Genomic DNA, 26,467 nt, shown 5'->3' on the forward strand with positions numbered 1-26,467 from the left:
CCCGCACTTCCGGCGCCTCCGCTTCCGTCCTTCCCGCGCTCCCGTCTCATTGGCCAAACCGCTCCTTCGCTCCGCCCCCTCAGCGCCGCGCTCGGCCAATAGAATGTGGCGGTGCTGGAGGCGCGGCCAATGGGCGTTAGCGGTGTTGCGGGGTTGGCGGAGCCGGAAGCGCGGGGGGCCTGGAGGAGCCATGGGGGTGAAGCTGGAGATCCTGAGGGTGCGGGGGAGGGGCGGGAACGGGAACGGGATAACGGGATAAAGGGATAACGGGAATGGGAACGGGAACGGGAATGGGAGAGAGGGAATGGGGGGGGAGAACGGGAAGGGGAATGGGAACGGGGAAATGGGATAACGGGAACGGGGGAATGGGATAACGAGATAATGGGATAAAGCGATAATGGGAATGGGAACAGGAGTGGGAGAACGGGAACGGGAATGGGGATGGGAGTGGGAACGGGAACCGAGGGGGGATAACGGGAATGGGAACGGGAATAGGAACGGGAACGGGGAAGAATAGGGACGGGAATGGGAGAATGGGAATGGGAGAACGGGAAGGGGATAACGGGAATTGGGGAGAGACAACGGGAACGGGATAACGGGAATGAGGAGGGAGAACGGGAATGGGAACAGGAACGGGGGATAACGGGAATGGGGATGGGAATGGGGACGGGAATGGGATAATGGGAATGGGAACGGGATAACGGGATAATGGGAACGGGGACAGGAATGGGGGGGAATAATGGGAACGGGATAACGGGAATGGGAGCAGGATAACGGGAATGGGGATGGGAACAGGATAACGGGAACGGGGTAACAGGGATGGGAACGGGATAACGGGAATGGGATAACGGGAATGAGGAGGGAGAGCGGGAATGGGAACAGGAACGGGGGATAACGGGAATGGGGACGGGAATGGGGGGGAATAACGGGAATGGGATAACGGGAATGGGGGGGAGGATAACGGGAATGAGAACGGGAACGGGGATGGGAATGGGAATGAGGGGGAATAACGGGAACGGGGATGGGAGAACGAGAATGGGGGGGAGAACGGGAACGGGAATAGGAACGGGAACGGGGGAATGGGATAACGGGAACGGGAACCGAGGGGGGAGAACAGGAAGGGGATAACGGGAATTGGGGAAAGATAATGGGAATGGGATAACGGGAATGAGGGGGGAGAACGGGAACAGGAACGGGGGATAACGGGAATGGGGACGGGAATGGGAATGGGGGGGAATAACCGGACCGGGGATGGGAACGGGGATAATGGGAATGGGAATGGGAACGGAGCGGGGATAACGGGAATGGGATAACGGGAATTGGGGAACAGGAATGGGAACGGGGAATGCTGGGAGATAACGGGAACGGGGCAGGCGGGGCGGGAACGGCAGTGCGGGACACAGGGGACACAGGGGACAGGGGAGGTGACACAGGTGTGGCACAGGTGACACACGGGAGGTGACACAGGTGTCCCTGCCCCAGATGTGTCTGTCTGTCCTTCCCTGTGGCCGTGTTCTGGTCTGGGGGGTGACACAGGTGACACACAGGTGACACAGGTGATACACAGGTGACACAGGTGACAAGGGTAGGTGACACAAAGGTGGCACAGGTGACACTCAGGTGATACCCAGGTGACAGAGGTAGCACACAGGTGACACCCAGGTGACACCCAGGTGACACAGGTGTGGCACAGGTGACACACGGGAGGTGACACAGGTGTCCTTGTCCCAGATGTGCCTGTACCTGTCCTTCCCCGTGGCCGTGTTCTGGGTCTGAGGGGTGACACAGGTGGCACAGGTGACACTCAGGTGACACAGGTGGCACACAGGTGACAGGGTAGGTGGGACAGGTGACATTCAGGTGACACAGGTGTCCCTGCCCCAGATGTGCCTGTACCTGTCCTTCCCCGTGGCCGTGTTCTGGGTCTGGGGGGTGTGACAGGGATGACACAGGTGACACAGGTGACACACAGGTGACACAGGAGGTGACACAGGTGACACCCAGGTGACACAGGTGTCCCTGTCCCAGATGTGCCTGTACCTGTCCTTTCCTGTGGCCGTGTTCTGGGTCTGAGGGGTGACACAGGTGACACCCAGGTGACACAGGGGAGGTGACACAGGTGTCCCTGTCCCAGATGTGCCTGTACCTGTCCTTCCCCATGGCCGTGTTTTGGGTGTGGGGGTGACACAGGTGACACAGGTGGCATACAGGTGACACCCAGGTGACACAGGTGTCCCTGTCCCAGATGTGTCTGTACCTGTCCTTCCCCGTGGCCGTGTTCTGGGGCTGAGGGGTGACACAGGTGGCACACAGGTGACACACAGGTGACACAGGTGACACTTAGGTGACACAGGTGTCCCTGTCCCAGATGTGCCTGTACCTGTCCTTCCCCGTGGCCGTGTTCTGGGGCTGGGGGGTGTGACAGGGATGACACAGGTGACACTCAGGTGACACAGGTGTCCCTGTCCCAGATGTGCCTGTACCTGTCCTTCCCCGTGGCCGTGTTCTGGGGCTGGGGGATGGCACAGGTGACACTCAGGTGACACAGGTGTCCCTGTCCCAGATGTGCCTGTACCTGTCCTTCCCCGTGGCCGTGTTCTGGGTCTCCAACCAGGCCGAGCTCTTCCAGCGTCACGTGATCGACCGCAAGGTGGGCGGGGACACCTGGGGACAGACCTGGGACACCTGGGGACAGCTGGGGACACCTGGGACACCCTGGGGGGACCTGGGCACCCCTGGGGGGACACCTGGGAACCTCTGGGACACCCCTGGGAACACCTGGGGGGACACCTGGGACACCCTGGGGACACCTGGGAAACTGAGACACCCCTGGGGACACTGTAGGGACACCTGGGGATGGCTGGGGACACACCTGGGGGGACCTGGGCAACCTGGGGGGACACTTGGGACACCCTGGGGACACTTGGGACACCCTGGGGACACCTGGGACACCCTGGGGACACCGCTGGGGACAGCTGGGACACACCTGGGGACACCCTTGGGACAGCTGGGGACACACCTGGGGGGACACCTGGGAAACTCTGGGACACCCCTGGGGATGGCTGGGGACACTGCAGGGACACCTGGGGACATCTGGGACACACCTGGGGACACCTGGGGATGGCTGAGGACACCTGGGGGGACACCTGGGAAACTCTGGGACACCCTGGGGACACCTGGGACACTCTGGGGGGACACTGCAGGGACACCTGGGACACCCTGGGGACACCCGGGGACATCCTGGGGACACCCCTGGGACACCGTGGGGACACCTGGGAAACTCTGGGATACCCCTGGGGACACCTGGGGATGGCTGGGGACATCTGGGACACCCCTGGGGACAGCTGGGACACCCTGGGGACACCTGGGGACAGCCGGAGACACCTGGGACACACCTGGGGACACCTGAGGGGACACCCTGGGGACGGCTGGGGACACACCTGGGGACACCTGGGAGACTCTGGGACATCCCTGGGGACAGCTGGGGACACCTGGGACACCTCTGGGACAGCTGAGGATGGCTGGGGACACACCTGGGACACTCTGGGGACACCCTGGGGACACTGCAGGGACACCCCGGGACAGCCTGGAGACACCTGGGGCTCCATCTGTCCCCGCTGTCCCCTCTGTCCCTGCTGTCCTCTCTGTCCCCTCTGTCCCCTCTGTCCCCACTGTCCCCTCTGTCCCCTCTGTCCCTGCTGTCCCCGCTGTCCCCTCTGTCCCCTCTGTCCCTGCTGTCCCCTCTGTCCCCACTGTCCCCTCTGTCCCCTCTGTCCCCACTGTCCCCTCTGTCCCCTCTGTCCCCTCTGTCCCTGCTGTCCCCTCTGTCCCTGCTGTCCCCACTGTCCCCTCTGTCCCTGCTGTCCCCTCCCTGACGCTCTCTCTTTGCAGAGGGAGATTTTCCCGCCGGACACCCCGGAACGGGTGAGACTCCAATGTCCTCATTGTCCCCACTGTCCCCAACTGTCCCCAATGTCTCCCCACTGTCCCCACTGTCCCCAATGTCCCCCTGCTGTCCCCAATGTCTCCCCACTGTCTCCATTGTCCCCAATGTCTCCCCACTGTCCCCGCTGTCCCCAATGTCCCCCCACTGTCCCAAATGTCCCCCTGCTGTCCCCACTGTCCCCGTTGTCCCCAGTGTCCCTAGTGTCTCCCTGCTGTCCCCACTGTCCCCACTGTCCCCGTGCTGTCCCCTGCCACTCAGGGCAGTGAGGGAGGGACAGGGAGGACACACAGGGGACACTCCTGGTGCCACCTTGTGTCCCCCTGATCCCCTGCTGTCCCCTCACCCTGGGGCTGTGTCCCTGTCCCTGTCCTATGTCCTTGTCTCTCTGTCCCTCTCCCTGTCTCCTCTGTCCCCGTCCCCCTGTGTCACTGTCCCCTCAGTGTTCCTGTGTCCTTGTCCTTGTGTCACTGTCCCTGTGTCCGTGTCCCTGTGTCCCTGTGTCCCTGTCCCTGTGTCCCTGTCCCTGTGTCCCTGTCCTTGTGTCACTGTCCCTGTGTCCCTGTGTCCCTGTGTCCCTGTCCTTGTGTCACTGTCCCTGTCCTTGTGTCACTGTCCCTGTGTCCCTGTCACTGTGCCCTCACTGTCCCTGTGTCCTTGTCCTCGTGTCCCTGTCCCTGTGTCCCTGTGTTCCTGTGTCCCTGTGTCCCTGTCCCTGTGTTCCTGTGTCCCTGTGTTCCTGTCCCTGTGTCCCTGTCCTATGTCCTTGTTTCTCTGTCCCTTTCCCTGTCTCCTCTGTCCCTGTCCCCTCACTGTCTGTGTCCCTGTCCCCTCGCTGTCCCTGTCCCCCTTACTGTTTCTGTGTCCTTGTCCCTTCACTGTCCCCTGTCCCCTTACTGTCCTCGTTCCTGTGTCTCTGTCTCCTCACTTTCCGTGTGATGCTGTTCCCGTCCCCTCACTGTCATTGTCCCTGTGTCCCTGTCCTTGTGTCCCTGTCACTGTCCCTGTGTCCCTGTCACTGTCACTGTCTCTGTGTCCCTGTCACTGTTCCTGTGTCACTGTCCCTGTCACTGTCCCTGTGTCACTGTAACTGCCCCTGTGTCACTGTCCCTGTCACTGTCTCTGTGTCCCTGTCCCTGTCACTGTCCCTGTGTCCCTGACACTGTCCCTGTGTCCCTGTCACTGTCCCTGTGTCCCTGTCCCTGTCACTGTCCCTGTGTCACTGTCACTGTCTCTGTGTCCTTGTCACTGTTCCTGTTCCCTCACTGTCTCTCTGTCCCTGTCCTTGTTCCTGTGTCCCTGTCCCTGTGTCGCTGTCCCTGTCCCTGTGTCCCTTTATCCCTGTTTGTCTGTCCCTGTCACTGTCCCTGTGTCACTGTCTCTGTGTCTGCTGCCCTTGTCTCTGTGTCCCTGTCCCTGTCCCTGTGTCATTGTCCCTGTCCTTGTCCCTGTGTCAATGTCCCTGTTCCTGTGTCCCTCTCCGTGTGTCACTGTCCCTGTGCCTCTGTGCCTGTCACTGTCCCTGTCCCTGTGCCTTTGTCCCTGTCTCCCTGTCCCTGTCCCTGTCTCCCTATCCTTGTCCCTGTCCCTGTGTTCCTGTTCCTGTGTCCCTGTCCCTGTGTCACCATCCCTGTCCATGTGTCCCTGTCCCTGTCCTTCTGTCCCTGTCACTGTGTCCCTGTCCCTGTCCCTCTGTCCCTGTCCCTGTCCCTCTGTCCTTGTCCCTGTCCCTGTGTCCCTATCCCTGTGTCACTGTCCCTGTCCTTGTGTCCCTGTGTCATTGTCCCTGTGTCACTGTCCCTGTGTCCCTGTTCCTGTGTCACTGTCCCTGTCACTGTCCCTGTGTCCCTGACCCTGTTCACTGTCCCTTTGCCCCTGTGTCCCTGTCACTGTCCCTGTCCCTGTGTTCCTGTCCCTGTGCCTCTGTCCCTGTCCCTGTCCCTGTGTCCCTGTTCTTGTGTCCCTGTCACTGTCCCTGTGTCACTGTCCCTGTGTCACCGTTTCTCTGTCCCTGTCCCTGTGTCCCTGTCCCTGTCCTTGTGTCCCTGTCCCTGTGTCCCTGTCTGTGTCACCGTCCCTGTGTCCCTGTCCCTGTCCCTCTGTCATGTCCCTGTGTCCCTGTCCCTGTGTCACCGTCCCTGTGTCACCGTCCCTGTGTCACTGTCTGTGTGTCCCTGTCCCTGTGTCCCTGTCCCTGTGTCCCTGTCCCTGTGTCATGTCCCCCTGTCCCTGTCCCCTCAGCGCCAGGCCATGGCTGAGCTGAAGCAGCGGCTGCGGGAGCGCAAGGGGACCCAGGCGTGAGGGGACAGCGGGGACACCGTGGGACACACGGCCACCAGGGGACACGGCAGTGACACCAGGGACACTCAGCCACCCTGGGACACGGCAGTGACACCAGGGACACTCAGCCACCGTGGGACCCAGCGGGGACAGCAGGGACACAAGGCCACCGTGGGACCCAGGCGTGAGGGGACAGCGGGGACACCGTGGGACACACGGCCACCAGGGGACACGGCAGTGACACCAGGGACACACAGCCACCCCGGGACACGGCGATGGCAGCAGGGACACGGTGACAGAGGGGACACAGGGCCACCGTGGGACCCAGGCCTGAGGGGACAGCGGGGACAGCAGGGCCACCGTGGGACTCTGGCGTGAGGGGAATTGCTGTGACCCTGTTGGTGACAGGGGACAGTGGCAGCAGCTGATGGCACTGCTGTGACCCTGTTGGTGACAGGGGACAGTGGCAGCAGCTGATGGCACTGCTGTGACCCTGTTGGTGACAGGGGCCGTGTGGCAGTGTCCTGGCGCCATCGCTGTGGCTGTGTTGGTGACAGAGGGGACAGTGACAGCAGCTGATGGCATTGATGGCATCACTGTAACCGTGCTGGTGACAAAAAGCGCCAGTGGCCGTCGATGTGGCTGTGTTGGGGACAGGGGACAGTGACAGCAGTCGGTGTCACACGCTGTGACCGTGTTGGTGACAGTGACAGCAGCGAGTGTCACTTGCTGTGGCCATGTTGGTGACAGTGACAGCAGCCGGTGTCACTCGCTGTGATCGTGTTGGTGACAGTGACAGCAGCCGGTGTCACTCGCTGTGGCCATGTTGGGGGTGATAGAGGGGACAGTGACAACAATCAATGTCACACACTGTGGTTGTGTTGGGGTGACAGAAGGGACATGTGACACCAGCCGGTGTCACACACTGTGACCACGTTGGTGACAGAGGGGACAGTGACAGCAGCCGGTGTCACTTGCTGTGGCTGTGTTGGTGACAGCAACAACAGTCAATGTCGCACACTCTGACCATGTTGGTGACAAAAGGGACACGTGACAGCAGCTGATGGCATCGATGGCATCACTGTGACGGTGTTGGTGACGGAGGGGACAGCGACAGCAGCCGGTGTCACTCGCTGTGGCAGCATTGGTGACAAAGGGGACGTGTGACAGCAGCTGATGGCATCGATGGCATCGCTGTGACGGTGTTGGTGACAGAGGGGACAGTGACAACAACCGGTGTCACACGCTGTGATAGCATTGGGGTGACAGAGGGGACAGCGACAGCAGCCGGTGTCGCTCACTGTGATAGCATTGGTGGCAGTGACAATAGCTGATGTCACACTCTGTGACCACGTTGGTGACAGAGGGGACAATGACAGCAGCCAGGGTCACACAGTGTGACCGTGTTGGTGACAGCGACAGCAGCCGGTGTCACTCGCTGTGACAGCATTGGCGACAGTGTTGGTGACAGTGTTGGTGACAGAGGGAACAGTGACAGCAGCCAGCGTCACTCGCTGTGACAGTGTTGGTGACAACAGTAGCAGCCAGTGTCATTTGTTGTGACAGCGTTGGTGACAGTGTTGGTGACAGCATTGGTGACAATGACAGCAGCCGGTGTCACTCGCTGTGACAGTGTTGGTGACAGCGTTGGTGACAGTGTTGGTGACAATGACAGCAGCCAGTGTCACTCACTGTGACAGCGTTGGTGACAGCATTGGTGACAATGACAGCAGCCGGTGTCACTGTGACAATGTTGGTGACAGCGTTGGTGACAGCATTGGTGACAATGACAGCAGCCAGTGTTAGTCGCTGTGACAGCGTTGGTGACAGCATTGGTGACAGTGTTGGTGACAGTGTTGGTGACAATGATAGCAGCCAGTGTCACTCACTGTGACAGCGTTGGTGACAGTGTTGGTGACAATGATAGCAGCCAGTGTCACTCACTGTGACAGCGTTGGTGACAGTGTTGGTGACAGTGTTGGTGACAATGACAGCAGCCAGTGTCACTCGCTGTGACAGTGTTGGTGACAGTGTTGGTGACAATGACAGCAGCCGGTGTCACTCTCTGTCACCGCTGGCCGGGGCCGTGCCCGCGTGGGTGGCACAGGGGACACGCGCCCTCCCCCGCTGCCACCACGGCCACGTGGCCACCCCGGCGTCCTGCGCCGCTGGGGACACGCGTGACACGTGCGTGTGACACGTGTGACACATCAGGGACACGTCTGGGGACACGTGCCACCCCAGCTGTCCCCATCCCAATAAACGGCGCTGCCTGCAGGGTGGCACCGGGGTGGCACTGCCGTCCCTTGGTGCCACCTCGGTGTCCCCCGGTGCCACCCCCACGGGCGTCCTGTGTCCCTTAATGTCACCTGAGTGCTGTGGGCCTTCCTTGGTGACACCCCCAGAGGTGTCAGTGCCACCTCAGTGCCCGGTGTCACCCCCAGTGCCACCCCCAGAGGTGTCAGTGCCACCTCTCTGCCCAGTGCCACCCCCAGAGGTGTCATTGCCACCTCTGTGCCCAGTGTCACCTCCAGTGCCACCCCCAGAGGTGTCAGTGCCACCTCTCTGCCCAGTGCCACCCCCAGAGGTGTCAGTGCCACCTCTGTGCCCAGTGTCACCCCCCAGTGTCATCTCCCCCTGCCCAGTGTCACCTCCCCCTGCCTGGTACCACCCCCAGTGTCACTCCCCAGTGCCACCCTTGGTGCCACCCCCAGAGGTGTCAGTGTCCCCTCCTGGTGCCACCCCCTGCCCAGTGTCACCCCCTTGCCCAATGCCACCTCCAGTGCCACCCCCGTGTCCCCGAGGTCCCCACGGGTGTCACACTCACTCCCAGTGCTCCCCCCCGGTGCCACCCAGTGTCCCCATGAATGTCACCCCCAGTGCCACCCCCAGAGGTGTCAGTGCCACCCCCTTGTCCCCGAGGTCCCCACGGGTGTCACTCACTCCCGGTGCCCCCCCCCCCCCCCCCCCCCCGTGTCCCCAGTGTCCCCTCTCTGTGCCACCCCCAGTGCCGTCCCCAGTGTCCCCGCGTGGTGCCAGCCCAGGTGCCACCCCCGTGTCCCCAGTGTCCCCGTTCAGTGCCCCCCCCCCCGTGTCCCCAGTGTCCCCTCTCAGTGCCACCCCCAGTGCCACCCTGTGTCCCCAATGTCCCCGCGTGGTGCCAGCCCCGGTGCCACCCCCAGTGTCCCCCCCCGTGTCCCCAGTGTCCCCTCTTGGTGCCACCCCCAGTGCCACCCCCAGTGTCCCCTCCGTGTCCCCAGTGTCCCCACATGGTGCCAGCCCCAGTGTCCCCCCGTGTCCCCGGTGTCCCCTCTCTGTGCCACCCCCAGTGCCACCCACCGTGTCCCCAATGTCCCCGTGCAGTGCCAGCCCCAGTGTCCCCTCTCTGTGCCACCCCCAGTGCCACCCCCCGTGTCCCCGGTGTCCCCTCTCTGTGCCACCCCCATGTCCCCAGTGTCCCCGCGCGGTGCCACCCCCAGTGCCACCCCCGTGTCCCCAGTGTCCCCTCTCGGTGCCAGCCCCAGTGCCCCCCACCCGTGTCCCCAATGTCCCCTCTCTGTGCCACCCCCAGTGCCACCCCCAGTGTCCCCCCCGTGTCCCCGGTGTCCCCTCTCTGTGCCACCCCCAGTGCCACCCCCGTGTCCCCAGTGTCCCCGCGGGGTGCCAGCCCCAGTGCCCCCCACCCGTGTCCCCAATGTCCCCTCTCTGTGCCACCCCCAGTGCCACCCCCAGTGTCCCCACCATGTCCTCAGTGTCCCCACACGGTGCCACCCCCGGTGCCACCCCCGTGTCCCCAGTGTCCCCGCGGGGTGCCAGCCACGGTGCCCCCCACCCGTGTCCCCGGTGTCCCCTCTCTGTGTCCCCCGTGTCCCCAGTGTTCCCTCTCTGTGCCACCCCCAGTGTCCCCTCTCAGTGCCACCCCCAGTGCCACCCACCGTGTCCCCAATGTCCCCGTGCAGTGCCAGCCCCAGTGTCCCCTCTCGGTGCCAGCCCCGGTGTCCCCCCGTGTCCCCCCGTGTCCCCGGTGTCCCCTCTCGGTGCGTCCCCCCGTGTCCCCGGTGTCCCCTCTCTGTGCCACCCCTGTGTCCCCCGTGTCCCCGGTGTCCCCTCTTGGTGCCACCCCCAGTGTCCCCCCGTGTCCCCGGTGTCCCCTCTCGGTGCCAGCCCCAGTGCCACCCCCGTGTCCCCCCGTGTCCCCGGTGTCCCCTCTCGGTGCCAGCCCCAAGTGCTCGGGGGTTTATTGGGGACACAGCGGGGGAGGGGCGGGCCCGGGGGGGTCCGGGAGGGTCCGGGGGGGTCCGGAGGATCCGGGGGGGCATCCAGGGGGTCCGGGGGGCTCAGTCCTGCGGGCACGGGGGGAGGGGCGCTCACGGGGTGCCACCAGTGCCCCCCCCGCGGTGTCCCCAAGTGTCCCCCAGACCCCCCCAGTGCCACTGCTGGGACCCCCCCCAGCTCTGGAGCCCCCTCCCCGAATTCCTGGGGCTCTCACAGACCCCGCCGTGCCCACCCCCCTACCAAAGACCCCCGGTGCCCCCCCCGTGCCACCCCCCGTGCCCCCAGGTGCCCCCTGTGCCCCCCCCCAGGTACCCCCTGTGCCCCCCCCCAGGTACCCCCCAGGTGCCCCCCGGTTCCCACCTGTGCCCCCCCCAAGCCGGGCAGCCCCTGTGCCCCCCCCCCGTGCCCCCAGGTGCCCCCCAGTGCCCACCTCTGACCCCCCCGGTCCCCCCTGTGCCCCCCCGCCCCGAGCCGAAGCCTCCCCGGTACCCCCCAAGTGCCCCCAGGTACCTCCCCGTGCCCCCGGTGCCCACCTGCGTGGCCCCCGAGCCGAAGCGCCCCCGTTCCCCCCCCGGTGCCCACCTGTGCCTCCCCCCGGTGCCCCCCGGTGCCCACCTGTGCCCCCCCCGAGCCGAAGCCGGGCAGCCCCGGTGCCCATCCCCGTGCCCCCGGTGCCCACCTGCGCCCCCCCGTGCCCCCCCCGTGCCCCCCCGGTGTCCCCGGTTCCCCCCCCGGTGCTCCCGGTGCCCACCTGTGCCCCCCCCCGAGCCGAAGCCCTCCCGGTGCCCCCCCGTGACCCCCGGTACCACCCCCCGTTCCCCCCCGGTGTCCCCGGTGCCCACCTGCGTCCCCCCGTGCCCTCCCGGTGCCCCCCCGGTGTCCCGGTGCCCACCTGCGCCCCGCCTTAGCTGAAGCCGGGCAGTCCCGGTGCCCCCTCCCGGTGCCCCCCCCGTGCCCCCCCGGTGTCCCCGGTGCCCACCTGTGCCCCCCCGAGCCGAAGCCCCCCCCGGTGCTCCCGGTGCCCACCTGTGCCCCCCGAGCCGAAGCCCCCCCGTTCCCCCCCGGTGCTCCCGGTGCCCACCTGTGCCCCCCCCCCGAGCCGGAGCCCTCCCGTGCTTCCCCCGGTGCCCCCCCGGTGCCCACCTGCCCTCCCCGGTGTCCCCGGTGCCCACCTGCGCCCCCCCCCGAGCCGAAGCCCTCCCGTGCCCCTCCCGTGCCCTCCCGGTGCCCACCTGCGCCCCCCCCGGTGCTCCCGGTGCCCACCTGCGCCCCCCCCGAGCCGAAGCCCGGCAGCCGCGGCACCGGCAGCCGCTGCTCGTCCATCCGGCGGCCCTGCGAGCTCGCCACCATGTCCAGCAGCGAGGCCAGCTCGGGGGGCGGCGGCTCCGCGCCCCCGCCTCCTGCCGGGACAGCGGCACCGCTCACACCGGGGATACACCGGGGAGACACCGGGACACAGCGGGGATACACCGGGGATACACCGGGGATACACCGGGGATACACCGGGGACACAACGGGGCACACCGGGTCACACGGGACACACGGGACAGCGGCACCGCTCACACCGGGACACACCGGGCAGACACCGGGGATACACCGGGGACACACCGGGGATACACCGGGACACACGGGACAGCGGCACCGCTCACACCGGGACACCGGGACACAGCGGGACACACCGGGGACACACCGGGGATACACCGGGACACACCGGGGACACACCGGGGACACACCGGGTCACACGGGACAGCGGCACCGCTCACACCGGGACACCGGGACACACCGGGGATACACCGGGGACACACGGGACAGCGGCACCGCTCACACCGGGACACCGGGACACAGCGGGGACACACCAGGGACACACCGGGGACACACCGGGACACCGGGAGCACACCGGGGATACACCGGGAATACACCGGGACACACCGGGGACACCCATGGGGACACACGGGGCACCCAGGGGACACCGGGACACACCGGGGATACACCGGGGACACACCGGGGAGACCGGGAGCACACCGGGGACACACCGGGAGCACACTGGGGACACACCGGGGAGACCGGGAGCATACCGGGCACATGGGGCACCCAGGGGACACCGGGGACACACCAGGGCACACCCAGGGGACACACCGGGGACACACCGGGGACACACCGGGGACACACAGGGGACACACCGGGTCACACGGGGGTACCGGGGACACCCATGGGGACACACCGGGGACAGGGGGGACACCGGGGGCACTCGGGACACATGGGGCACACCGGGGACACACCCGGGACACACGGGGCACCCAGGGGACACCAGGGACACCGGGGACACCCATGGGGACACACGGGGCACCTACGGGACACCGGGGACACACGGGGCACACCGGGGACACACCGGGGGCACACGGGGCACCCAGGGGACGCCAGGAATAGACACCAGGGGCACCCTGTCCCCCTTCTGTCCCCTTTGTCCCCTCTGTCCCCTCTCTGTCCCCTCTGTCCCTTCTCTGTCCCTCTGTCCCTCTGTCCCTCTGTCCCCTCTGTCCCCTCTCTATCCCCCTGTCCCCTCTCTGTCCCTCTGTCCCCTCTCTGTCCCCCTATCCTTCTGTCCCCCTATCCTTCTGTCCCTCTGTCCCCTCGTCCCCCCTCTGTCCCCCTGTCCGTCTGTCCCTCTGTCCCCCTGTCCCCTCTGTCCCCCCGTCCCCCCCCTGTCCGTCTGTCCGTCTGTCCCTCACCGGTGCCCCCCCCCAGGCTGCAGCGCTGTTCGTCCATGCGCGTTCCCTGCACGGAGCTCAGCAGCGAGAAGAACCCCTCCTGTTCGGGGGATCCCCCCTCGGGGGACCCCCCCTCTGCCGGGGACCCCCCCTGCGGGGACAACGAGTCAGGGACCCCCCCAAAACAGGGAACCCCCAAAACAGGGAAACCCCCCAAAACAGGGAGCCCCCCAAAACAGGGACCCCCCTCCCCCAAAATAGGGACCCCCCCCTCAAAATAGGGAACCCCCCCAAAACAGGGACCCCCCTCCCCCAAAACAGGGAACCCCCCCAAAAAAGGGACCCCCCCAAAATAGGGAACCCCCTCCCAAAACAGGGAACCCCCAAAAAAGGGACCCCCCCCCCCCAAAACAGGGACCCCCCCCCAAACAGGCCCCCCCCAAATCAGAGCCCCCATCCCCCCAAACCAGGAACCCCCTTCTGCCCCGGGACCCCCCCAAAGGGCAGCCCCGCCCCCTTGCACCGCCCCCCCCGTGACCCCCAAATGTGGGGGCACCCTCGGTGATACCCCGGGACCCCCAGAACACCCCAAACCCCCCCGGGACCCCCAAACCCCCCCGGACCCCCAAACCCACCCCGGGGTACCCCAAACCCCCCCAGAACACCCCAAAACCCCCCGGGATCCCCCAAATCCCCCCGGGGATATCCCCAGACCCCCAAACCCCCCCAGAACACCCCAAAGCCCCCGGGATCCCCCAAACCCCCCCGGGGATATCCCCGGACCCCCAAACCCCTCCAGGGATACCCCTGCACCCCCAAACCCCCCCAGGGGTGCCCCCAGACCCCCCACCCTGAGGATCCCCCCGGACCCCCCTGTGCCCCCCGCACCCTCCAAACCCTCCAATTCCCCCCCAGACCCCCAAAATCCCCCCCAGGGGTACCCCCAGACCCCCCAAACCCACCCGGGGGTACCCCCAAATCCCCCAATCCCCCCCAGGGGTACCCCCAGACCCCCCAAACCCACCCGGGGGTACCCCCAAATCCCCCAATCCCCCCCAGGGGTACCCCCAGACCCCCCAAACCCACCCGGGGGTACCCCCAGACCCCCCTGTGCCCCCCCGAGACCCCAACCCCCACCCCGAGGGGCGCCCCCAGACCCTCCAAACCCCATCCAGGGGTGCCCCCAGACCCCCCAAACGCCTCCCCGGGGTACCCCCCAACCCCCGGGGTACCCCCCGACCCCCCGGGGGTCCCCCCAGACCCCCCGGGGGTCCCCCCGCGCCCCCCGCCCCCCCTCACCGCGGCGCGCTCGGGCTCGGAGCCCCCCGGGGCCGCCATGGCGGGTGGGGGGAGAGACCCCGCGGGGCCTCTTATGGGGACACGGGGACAGGGGGGGACAGGGGGGGGACAGGGGGGGGACAGGGGGGGACACGGGGACAGGGGGGGGGACACGGGGACAGGGGGGGACACGGGGACAGGGAGGGACAGGGGGACAGGGGGGGACACGGGGACAGGGGGGGACAGGGGGACAGGGGGGGACACGGGGACAGGGGGGGACACGGGGACAGGGGGGGGACACGGGGACAGGGGGGGACAGGGGGGGACAGGGGGGGACACGGGGACAGGGGGGGACACGGGGACAGGGGGGGGACACGGGGACAGGGGGGACACGGGACAGGGGGGGACAGGGAGGGACAGGGGGACAGGGGGGGACAGGGAGGGACACGGGGGGGACACGGGGGAGACACGGGGACAGGGGGGGACACGGGGACAGGGGGACGGGGGGACAGGGGGACGGGGGGACAGGGGGGGACACGGGGACAGGGGGGGACGGGGGGGGACAGCGGGGACAGAGAGGGACAGCGGGGGGGACAAGGGGACGGGGGTGGGACACGGGGACAGGGGGACAAGGGGGGGACAGGGGGACGTGTGGGAGGGACAGGGAGACAGGGGGGGATGGGGGGGACGGGGGGACGGCAGGGGGACACAAGGACGGGGGGGAGGGGGACAGAAAGGGGGACACTGGGAGGGAGGGGGACAGGGGGACAGGGGGACAGGGGGCGGGGACAGCGAGCGGGACGGGGGGCGACGGGGAGGGAGAGGGGGACGGGGGGGACAGGGAGACAAGGGGGACACGGGGAGGGACACGAGGGACATTGGGGGGGACAGCGGGGAGGGGACATTGGGGGGACGGGGGGGGACACGGGGACGGGGGGGACACGGGGGGGGACAGGGGGAGAGGGGGACATTGGGGGACATGGGAGGGACAAGGGGACAGCGGGAACACGGACACGGGGAGGGGACACTGGGGGACGTGGGGAGGACGTGGGGGGACATTGGGGAGGGGACAGTGGAGACGGGGGACACGGGGGGGACACGGGGACAGGGAGACGGGGGCGACATTGGGGACGGTGGGGAGGGGGACAGAGGGACGGGGGGGACACGAAGGGGACAGGGGGGAGCGACACGAGGGGCACGGCGGGGGACACGGGAGGGGACACGGGGGACGGGGGGGGGACACGGGGATGATGGGAGCGCGGGGGGGCACCCGTGGGTGCCGGGGGTGGGGTGGCACCCGTGGGTGCTGCGTGTGCGCACGGCGGCTGTGGGGTCCCGTGGGTGCTCTGGGGTCCCGTGGGTGCTGTGGGGTCCCGTGGGTGCTCTGGGGTCACTGTGGGTGCTGTGGGCTCCTGTGGGTGCTTTGGGGTTCCCATGGGTGCTCTGGGGTTTATGGGTGCTGTGGGGTCTCCGTGGGGTCCCCTGTGGGTGCTTTGGGGTTCCCATGGGTGCTCTGGGGTCCCCGTGAGGTTCCCGTGGGTGCTGTGGGGTCACTATAGGTGCTGTGGGGTCCCTTGGGTGCTCTGGGGTCCCGTGGGTGCTCTGGGGGGGTTCCCGTGGGTTCCCGTGGGTGCTGTGGGGTCTGCATGGGCACTGTGGGGGTTCCCATGGGTGCTCTAGGGTTCCCGTGGGTGCTGTGGGGTCCCCGCGGGTACTGTGGGGGTCCCATGGGTGCTGTGGGATCGCTGTGGGGTCCCTCTGGGTGCTGTGGGGTCTCTATGAGGTTCCCATGGGTGCTGCGGGGTCACTATAGGTGCTGTGGGGTCCCACGGGTGCCTTTGGGGTCCCCATGGGTTCCCGTGGGTGCTGTGGGTTCCCGTGGGTGCTGTGAGGGTCCCGTGGGTGCTCTGCGGTCCCCGTGGGTTCCCATGGGTGCTGTTGGGGTCCCATGGGTGCTGTGGGGTTCCCATGGGTGATCTGGGGTCCCCGTGGGTCCCCGTGGGTGCTGTGGGGGTCCCATGGGTGCTGTGGGGTCCCACGGGTGCCTTTGGGGTCCCCATGGGCGCTCTGGGGGTCCCGTGGGCGCTGTTGGGTCCCCGTGGGTGCTGTGAGATCCTATGAGGTTCCTATGGGTGCTCTGGGGTTCCCTTGGGTGCTCTGGGGTTCCCATGGGTGCTGTGGGGTCCCCGTGGGTTCCCGTGGGTGCTGTTGGGGTCCCATGGGTGCTGTGGGGTCCTCGTGGGTTCCCGTGGGTGCTGTTGGGGTCCCATGAGTGCTGTGGGGGTCCCATGGGTGCTGTGGGGTTTCCCTGGGTGCTGTGGGGTCCCATGGGTACTGTGGGGTTCCCGTGGGTTCCCGTGGGCGCTGTGGGGTCCCATGGGTGCTGTGGGGGTCCCATGGGTGCTGTGGGGGTCCCGTGGGTGCTGTGGGGTCCCCGTGGGTTCCCGCGGGTGCTTCGGGGTCCCCGTGGGTTCCCGTGGGTGCTGTGGGGTCCCCACGGGTGCTGTGGGGTCTCTGTGGGTGCTGTGGGGTTCATGGGTGCTGTGGGGTGCCCATGGGTGCTCTTGGGGGTCCCATGGGTGCTGTTGGGTTCCCATGGGTGCTGTGGGTTCCCATGGGTGCTGCGGGGTCCCCGTGCTGTCCCGCTTGTCCCCGTGTCCCCCCCCCACCCCGATGTCCCCTCCCCGTGTCCCCCCCCCGCCCCTCCCCCGCCCCCGCGTGTCCCCAATCCCCCCCTGGCAGCCGCGAGCAATTAACGAAATGGCTCTTAATGAATTACACCCATTAACGGCGGCGCTTAATGAATTACACCCATTAACGGCGGCACTTAATTAATTACACACATTTAAAATGGCTCTTAATTAATTACACCCATTAACGGCGGCGCTTAATGAACTACACCCATTTAAAATGGTTCTTAATGAGTTACACCCATTAACAGTGGCTCTTAATGAATTACACCCATTTAAAATGGCTCTTAATTAATTACACCCATCGGAAATGGCGCTTAATTAATTACACCCATTTAAAATGGCTCTTAATTAATTACACCCATTAACGGCGGCGCTTAATTAATTACACACATTTAAAATGGCTCTTAATTAATTACACCCATTAACGGCGGCGCTTAATTAATTTCACCCATCGGAAATGGCGCTTAATTAATTGCACCCATTAACAGCGGCTCTTAATTAATTACAGCCATCAACCCCCCGGGAGGGGACACGGGGGGGGGGGGGGAGAGGGGAAGCGACATTGGGGACACTGGGGGGGACATTGGGGGGGACATTGGGGACACTGGGGACACTGAGGGACATTGGGGACAATGGGGACACTGGGGGGACATGGGGACATTGGGGACACTGAGGGACATTGGGGGGACATTGGGGACATTGGGGACATTGGGGGGACATTTGGGGACGCGGGGGGACATTGGGGGGACATTGGGGACATTGGGGGGCATTGGGGAACATTGGGGACACTGAGGGACATTTGAGGGACATTGGGGACATTGGGGGACATTTGGGGACGCGGGGGGACACGGGATTTGCCTGTGCCCATGTCACTGCCCCAGTGTCACCCAGTGTCCCCAATGCCCCCAGTGTCCCCTCAGTGTCCCCTCAGTGTCCCCCCAGTGTCCCCAGTGTCCCCCCGCTGTCCCCTGTGTCACTCCCCTGTGTCACCCCCCTGTCCTCATGTCCCTGCTGTCCCCACAACTCTGGTGTCCCCAAGGTCCCAGTGTCCCACTGTCCCCACTGTCCCCTCTGTGTCCCCAGGGTCTCCTCAATGTCCCCTCATTGTCCCCTCAGTGTCTCCAATGTCCCCCCAGTGTCCCCTCAGTGTCCCCAGTGTCCCCTCAGTGTCCCCAGTGTCCCCTCAGTGTCCCCTCAGTGTCCCCAGGGTCCCTCCAATGGGACAGAGGTGACATAAAGAGGAGACACTGGGGGGACATTGAGGGGACATTGGGGACAGTGGGGACAGTGGGGTCCCTGTGGGACACTGGGTGACACTGGGGGCACTGGGGACACTGGGCACACTGGGGTGACACTGTGGTGACATTGGTGACACTGGGGGGACACCGGGGGTGACACTGGTGACACTGGGGACACTGGGGGTGACACTGGGGGTGACACTGAGGGGACACTGGGGGTGACACTGAGGGGACACTGGGGGTGACACTGGGGACACTGTGGTGACACCGGGGTGACACTGGGGACACTGGGGTGACACTGGTGACACTGGGGGGACACTGGGGGTGACACTGAGGGGACACTGGGGTGACACTGGGGTGACACTGGGGTGGCACTGGGGACACTGGGGTGACACTGGGGGTGACACTGGGGACACTGGGGTGACACCGGGGTGACACTGGGGTGACACTGGGGTGACACTGGGGTGGCACTGGGGACACTGGGGTGACACTGGGGGTGACACTGGGGACACTGGGGTGACACTGGGGTGACACTGGGGTGACACTGGGGTGGCACTGGGGGTGGCACTGGGGGTGGCACTGGGGACACTGGGGTGACATTGGGGTGACACTGGGGTGACCCGGGGGTGGCCCCGGGGTGACACTGGGAGGACACTGGGGACAGCCAGGGGACATTGGGGACATTGGGGACAGCCACGGGACACTGGTGACAGTGGGGGGACAATGGAAGGACACTGGGGACACTGGGGTGACACTGGGGTGGCACTGGGGACACTGTGGTGACACTGAGGGGACACTGGGGACACTGGGGACACTCTGGTGACACTGGGGGTGACCCGAGGGTGACACTGGTGACACTGGGGTGCCCCACGCTGTCCCCTCCCCCCCCCCGGGTGGCCCTGTCCCCCTGTGTCCCCCCCCTGTCCCCGGTGTCCCCCGGGGGGGTCACCCCGCGCCCCTCCTCCCCCCTCAATGACGTCATTGCGGATCCGCGCCCCTCCCCCAGCCCAGCTGGCGGCCCAGGTGTTGCGGGGGGGGAGGGGCGGGTGCCACCAGATGTCCCCAATGTCCCCAATGTCCCCAATGTGCCCGGAGGGCGTGGCTTCACTGAGAGGGGCGTGGTCTCACTGTCAGAGCCCCGCCCTCCGCGCAGGCCCCGCCCCCGGCGCGCTTTACGGCCGCGCCAGGGCGGTGTCGCGCTTTACGGCCGCTTTACGGCGGTGTGGCGCACAGCACCGGGATCGCTCTCAGGTCGGTACCGGGGGGGCCCGGGGGGTTCCGAGGGGTTCCGAGGGCACCGGGGGCGCCCCGGCCGTGCCACAGCCCCTCCCCGTGCCCTTCCCGGAGCGCCCAGACCCTCCGCGCCGCCTCCCGCTCCCCCCGTGGGCGGTGCCGCGGCCCCGCATCCCCCGAGCGCTGCGGCGGGACCGGCACCGCTGAGAGCCCCCGGGACCCCTCAGAGCGCCCGGGACCCCTGAGAGCCCCCCGGGACCCCTGAGAGCCCCCGGCACCGCTCAGAGCATCCCCGGGACCCCTCAGAGCCCCCGGGACCCCTGAGAGCCCCCGGGACCCTTCAGAGCCCCCGGGACCCCATAGAGCCCCCGGCACCGCTCAGAGCATCCCCGGGACCCTTCAGAGCCCCCGGGACCCCATAGAGCCCCCGGCACCGCTCAGAGCATCCCCGGGACCCCTCAGAGCCCCCGGGACCCCTCAGAGCCCCCGGGACCACCCGGGGCCCCTCAGACCCGTCCTAAACCCCCCCAGTTCTACTGTAAGCCCTCGCAGACCGACCCTAAACCCCTTGAGACCCTCCCCAAACCCCCTCAGACCCTCCTTAAACCCCCTCAGATCCTCCCTAAACCTTCTTAGACCAACCCTAAACCCCCTCAGACCCTCCCTAAACCCCCTCAGACTGACCCTAAACCCCCTCAGCCCAACCCTAAACCCCCTCAGACCCTCCCTAAACCCCTTAGACTGACCCTAAACCATCTCAGACCAACCCTAAACCCCCTCAGACCGACCCTAAAGCCCCTCAGACCGACCTTAAACCCCCTCAGATCCTCCCTAAACCCCCTCAGGGCCCCTCTAACCCTTCCTAGCTCCCCCTCACCCCCCTCAAACCCCCCTCAAACCCTTCTCCTGTGCCCCCCTGACCCCGTTTTTCCCCCCAGCCCTCCGTGCTCTCCCGTTTCACCCGTGCCAAGTCCCCGGTGCTGGAGCGCGCCCTGGGCCGTCCCCGCTCCGAGCTCTCCCTGCCCAAAATCCCACACGTCCCTTGTATCCCCTGTGTCCCCCCGTGTCCCCCTGACCCCCTGTGCCCCCTCAAATCCCCCTGAGACCCTCCTTGAATCCCCTCAGACCCTCCCTAAACCCCCTCAGACCCTCCCTAAACCCCCTCAGACCCTCCCTAAACCCCCTCAGACTGACCCTAAACCCCTTCAGACCCCCCCTAAACCCTCTTAGACCAACCCTAAACCCCTCAGACCCTCCCCAAACCCCCTCAGACCCAACCTAAACCCCCTCAGACCGACCCTAAACCCCTCAGACCCTCCCCAAACCCCCTCAGACCCAACCTAAGCCACGTCAGAGCCCCTCTAACCCTTCCTAGCTCCTCCTCACCCCCCTCAAACCCTTCTCCCGTATCCCCCTGACCCCGTTTCTCCCCCAGCCCTCCGTGCTCTCCCGTTTCACCCGCGGCAAGTCCCCGGTGCTGGAGCGCGCCCTGGGCCGCCCCCGCTCCGAGCTCTCCCTGCCCAAAATCCCACACGTCCCCTCATGTCCCCCATGTCCCCCTGACCCCCTGTGCCCCCTCAAATCCCCCTCAGACTGACCCTAAACCCCCTCAGACCGACCCTAAACCCCCTCAGACCCTCCCTAAACCCCCTCAGACCCTCCTTAAACCCCCTCAGACCGACCCTAAAACATCTCAGACTGACCCTAAACCCTCCCCCTCACCCCCTTCAATCCTCCTCCAGCCCCCTCCAGCACCTCCTGACCCCACTTTTCCCCCCAGCCCACCATGGACTCCCGTTTCACCCGTGGCAAGTCCCCGGTGCTGGAGCGCGCGCTGGGCCGGCCCCGCTCCGAGCTCTCCCTGCCCAAAATCCCACACGTCCCCTCATGTCCCCTGTGTCCCCCATGTCCCCTGTGCCCCCTCAAATCCCCCTGAGACCCTCCTTGAATCCCCTCAGACCCTCCCTAAACCCCTCAGATGGACCCTAAACCCCCCAGACCTCCCCTAAACCCCCTCAGACCCTCCCTAAACCCCCCCAGACCCTCCCTAAACCCCCTCAGACCCACCCTAAACCCCCTCAGACCCTCCCTAAACCCCCTCAGACCAACCCTAAACCCCCTCAGACCCTCCCTAAACCCCCTCAGACCAACCCTAAACCCCCTCAGACCAAGCCTGACCCCCTCAGACCGACCCTAAAGCCCCTCAGACCGACCCTAAAGCCCCTCAGACCGACCCTAAACCCCCTCAGGGTCCCTCTAACCCTTCCTAGCTCCTCCTCACCCCCCTCAATCCCCCCTCAAACCCTTCTCCTGTGCCCCCCTGACCCCATTTCTCCCCCCAGCCCACCATGGACTCCCGTTTCACCCGCGCCAAGTCCCCGGTGCTGGAGCGCGCCCTGGGCCGCCCCCGCTCCGAGCTCTCCCTGCCCAAAATCCCACATGTCCCCCTGTGCCCCCTGTGTCCCCCTGACCCCCTGTGCCCCCTCAAATCGCCCTGAGACCCTCCTTGAATCCCCTCAGACCCTCCCTAAACCCCTCAGACATTCCCTAAACCCCCTGAGACCTTCCTAAAACCTCTCCAACTAACCCTAAACCCCCTCAGACCGACCCTAAACCCCCTCAAACCCAACCTAAACCATCTCAGACCCACTCAAAACCCCCTCAGACCCTCTCTAAACCCCCTCAGACCCTCCCTAAACCCCCTCAGACCCTCCCTAAACCCCCTCAGACCCTCCCTAAACCCCCTCAGACCGACCCTAAACCCCCTCAGACCTTCCCTAAACCCCCTCAGACCCACCCTAAACCCCCTCAGACCGACCCTAAACCCCCTCAGACTCTACTTAAACCATCTCACACCTCCTCAAATCCTCCCTACCTCCCCCTCACCCCCTTCAATCCCCCTCCTCAGCACTCCCCTGACCCCATTTCTCCCCCCAGCCCACCATGGACTCCCGTTTCACCCGCGGCAAATCCCCGGTGCTGGAGCGCGCTCTGGGCCGTCCCCGCTCCGAGCTCTCCCTGCCCAAAATCCCCCATGTCCCCCCATGTCCCCCCTGTCCCCCCATGTCCCCTGTTTTCCCCGTGTCCCCCTGACCCCCTGTGCCCCCTCAAATCCCCCTGAGACCCTCCTTGAATGCCCCCAGATCCTCCCTAAACCCCCTGAGACCTTCCTAAAACCTCTCCAACCCACCCTAAACCCCCCCAGACCGGCCCTAAACCCCTTCAGACCCACCCTAAACCCCTTAGACCGACCCTAAACCCCCTCAGATGCTCCCTAAACCCCCCCAGACCGACCCTAAACCCTTCAGACCAACTCTAAACCCCCTCAGCCCAACCCTAAACCCCCTCAGACCCTCCCTAAACCCCCTCAGACCGATCCTAAACCCCCTCAGACCCTCCCTAAACCCCCTGAGACCTTCCTAAAACCTCTCCAACCCACCCTAAACCCCCCCAGACCGACCCTAAACCCCCTCAGACCAACCCCAAACCCCCTTAGACCAAGCCTGACCCCGTCAAACCCCCATGAAACGCTTATCCTATGACTCCCTGACCCCGTTTCTCCCCCCAGCCCACCATGGACTCCCGTTTCACCCGCGGCAAATCCCCGGTGCTGGAGCGCGCTCTGGGCCGTCCCCGCTCCGAGCTCTCCCTGTCCAAAATCCCACACGTCCCTTGTGTCCCCTGCGTCCCTCCATGTCCCCCGTGTCCCCCGTGTCATCCTGACCCCATTTCTCCCCCCAGCCCACCATGCTCTCCCGTTTCACCCGCGGCAAATCCCCGGTGCTGGAGCGCGCGCTGGGCCGTCCCCGCTCCGAGCTCTCCCTGCCCAAAATCCCACACGGCCCCTCATGTCCCCATGTCCCCCGTGTCCCCCTGACCCCCTGTGCCCCCTCAAATCCCCCTGAGACCCTCCTTGAATGCCCCCAGACCCTCCCTAAACTGCCTCAGATCCTCCCTAAACTCCCTCAGACTGACCCTAAACCTTTCAGACCAACTCTAATCCCCCTCAGACCCTCTCTAAACCCCGTCAGACCCTCCCTAAACCACTCAGACCGACCCTAAACCCCCTTAGACCAACCCTAAACCCTGCAGACCAACTCTAATCCCCCTCAGACCCTCCCTAAACCCCCTCAGACCCTCCCTAAACCCCCTCAGACCGATCCTAAACCCCCTCAGACCCTCCCTAAACCCCTCAGACCCTCCCTAAACCCCCTCAGACCCAACCTAAGCCACCTCAGAGCCCCTCTAACCCTTCCTAGCTCCCCCTCACCCCCCTCAAACCCTTCTCCCGTGCCCCCCTGACCCCATTTCTTCCCCCAGCCCACCATGGACTCCCGTTTCACCCGCGGCAAATCCCCGGTGCTGGAGCGCGCCCTGGGCCGTCCCCGCTCCGAGCTCTCCCTGGCCGCCTTCGCGCTGCTCTTCTCGGAGCTGGTGCAGTACTGCCAGCGCCGCGTGGCCTCGGTGGCCGAGCTGCAGGCCCGGCTGGCCCAGCTGGGCCACCACGTCGGGCTGCGAGCCCTGGACGCGCTGGTGGCCCGCGAGCGGCCGGGCCGGCGCGAGACCAAGGTGCTGGGCGTGCTGCTGTTCGTCAAGGGCCCGCTGTGGCGGGCGCTGTTCGGGCGCGAGGCCGACAAGCTGGAGCAGGCCAACGACGACGAGCGCACCTTCTACGTGATCGAGAGGGAGCCGGTGGTGAACACGTTCGTGTCGGTGCCGCGCGAGAACAGCTCGCTGAACTGCGCCGCCTTCGCCGCCGGGCTGCTGGAGGCCGTGCTGGGCGCCGCCGGCTTCCCCGCCCGCGTCAGCGCCCACTGGCACAAGGGAACCACGCTCATGATCAAGTTCGACGAGGCGGTGATCGCGCGGGATAAGAGCCTGGAGGGGCGCTGAGACTCCTTGGGGGGGGTGTGGGGATGTGGGGACAGCCTGGAGGGACGCTGTGACACTGGGGGGTGTGGGGATGTGGGGTGGGGACAGGCTGGAGGGACACTGAGACTCCTTGGGGGGGGTGTGGGGAGGTGGGGACAGCCTGGAGGGACGCTGAGACAATGGGGGTGTGGGGACGTGGGGTGGGGACAGCCTGGAGGGACGCTGAGACACGGGGGGATGTGGGGTGGGGACAGCCTGGAGGGGTGGGGACAGCCTGGAGGGGCACTGTGACACTGGGGGGTGTGGGGATGTGGGGTGGGGACAGCCTGGAGGGACACTGTGACACTGGGGGGTGTGGGGATGTGGGGACAGCCTGGAGGGGCACTGTGACACTGGGGGGTGTGGGGATGTGGGGACAGCCTGGAGGGGCGCTGAGACAATGGGGGGTGTGGGGACATGGGGACAACCTGGAGGGGCACTGAGAGATGTGGGGATGTGGGGATGTGGGGACAGCCTGGAGGGGCGCTGAGACACTGGGGGATGTGGGGATGTGGGGTGGGGACAGGCTGGAGAGACGCTGAGAGATGGGGGGACATGGGGACATGGGATGGGGACAGCGTGGAGGGACGCTGAGACACGGGGGGGATGTGGGGATGTGGGGTGGGGACAGCTTGGAGAGGGGTGGGGACAGCCTGGAGGGGCGCTGAGACACGGGGGACGCGGGGATGTGGGGTGGGGACAGCCTGGAGAGGGGTGGGGACAGCCTGGAGGGACACTGAGACACAGGGGTGCGGGGTGGGAGGGACAGGGACAGCCTGGAGGGACACTGAGAGATGGGGGGACATGGGGACATGGGGTGGGGACAGCCTGGAGAGGGGTGGGGACAGCCTAGAGGGGCGCTGAGACTCAGGGGGGATGTGGGGATGTGGGTGGGGACAGCCTGGAGGGACGCTGTGACATGGGGGGACACCTTGAAGAGGGGTGGGGACAGCCTGGAGGGGTGGGGACAGCCTGGAGGGACACTGAGACACGGGGGGGACATGGGGACATGGGGTGGGGACAGCCTGGAGGGGTGGGGACAGCCTGAAGGGACACTGAGAGATGGGGGGACATGGGAACATGGGGGATGTGGGGGTGGCAGGGATAGGGACAGCCTGGGGAGGTGCTGAGATGGGGGGACAGCAGGACACGGGGCTAGGAGGGACGGGGACAGCCTGGAGAGGGACAGGGACACCATGGCTTTGTCACACACTGTCACAGGGACAGCCTGGAGAGGGACAGGGACACCATGGCTTTGTCACACACTGTCACAGGGACAGCCTGGAGAGGGACAGGGACACCATGGCTTTGTCACACACTGTCACAGGGACAGCCTGGAGAGGGACAGGGACACCATGGCTTTGTCACACACTGTCACAGGGACAGCCTGGAGAGGGACAGGGACACCATGGCTTTGTCACACACTGTCACAGGGACAGGGCTGTCAGGGACAGGGACAGCCTGGAGAGGGACAGGGACACCGTGGCCTTGTCACACAGTGCCATGGGGACACAGGGGGCAGGGCTGCGAGCCAAGGGGACAGCCTGGAGAGGGACAGGGACACTGTGGCCTTGTCACACTGTGACAGGGACAGCCTGGCCTATTCACACTGTCACAAGGGCAGGGCTGTGAGGGACAGGGACACCGTGGCCTTGTCACCCAGTGCCATGGGGACAGGGCTGTGAGAGACAGGGACACCGTGGCCTTGTCACACACTGTCACAGGGACAGGGCTGTCAGGGACGGGGACAGCCTGGCCTTGTCACCCAGTGCCATGGGGACACAGGGGACAGCGCAGTGAGGGACAGGGACACGGGGACAGGACTGTGAGGGATGGGGACAGCCTGGAGGGGACATGGGGACATGGGGATGGGAGGGACAGGGACAGCCTGAAGGGACACTGGGACAC

General features: G+C 66.0%; 2 protein-coding genes and 1 long non-coding RNA gene across 3 annotated transcripts; 2 read left to right on the plus strand and 1 right to left on the minus strand.

Moving 5' to 3' along the window:
* The first annotated feature begins 170 nt into the window (after positions 1-170).
* LOC311164378 lies at positions 171-6,198 on the plus strand. The gene is made up of 4 exons (XR_014616856.1): positions 171-196; positions 2,564-2,650; positions 3,892-3,924; positions 6,185-6,198. It is a non-coding gene; the product is annotated as an uncharacterized lncRNA (long non-coding RNA).
* A 5,204-nt stretch (positions 6,199-11,402) lies between these two features.
* On the minus strand, positions 11,403-14,544 carry PCP2 (Purkinje cell protein 2; the record flags this gene model as incomplete). Its single annotated transcript, XM_084223824.1, has 5 exons — positions 11,403-11,406; positions 11,525-11,579; positions 11,671-11,895; positions 13,228-13,357; positions 14,506-14,544. 5 exons carry the CDS (start codon positions 14,542-14,544, stop codon positions 11,403-11,405), a joined length of 453 nt encoding a protein of 150 aa, XP_084079950.1.
* Positions 14,545-19,596: 5,052 nt separating this feature from the next.
* TRAPPC5 (trafficking protein particle complex subunit 5) lies at positions 19,597-24,541 on the plus strand (the record flags this gene model as incomplete). The annotated part of the gene is made up of 2 exons (XM_084223854.1): positions 19,597-19,666; positions 23,969-24,541. The coding sequence occupies exon 2, from the start codon at positions 23,975-23,977 to the stop codon at positions 24,539-24,541; it is 567 nt and encodes a 188-aa protein (XP_084079980.1). The 5' UTR covers positions 19,597-19,666; positions 23,969-23,974.
* Between the last annotated feature and the right edge of the window lie 1,926 nt (positions 24,542-26,467).

Source organism: Fringilla coelebs, assembly GCF_963513975.1.
Source record: "Fringilla coelebs genome assembly, chromosome: 32".
Lineage (NCBI taxonomy): Eukaryota > Metazoa > Chordata > Aves > Passeriformes > Fringillidae > Fringilla > Fringilla coelebs.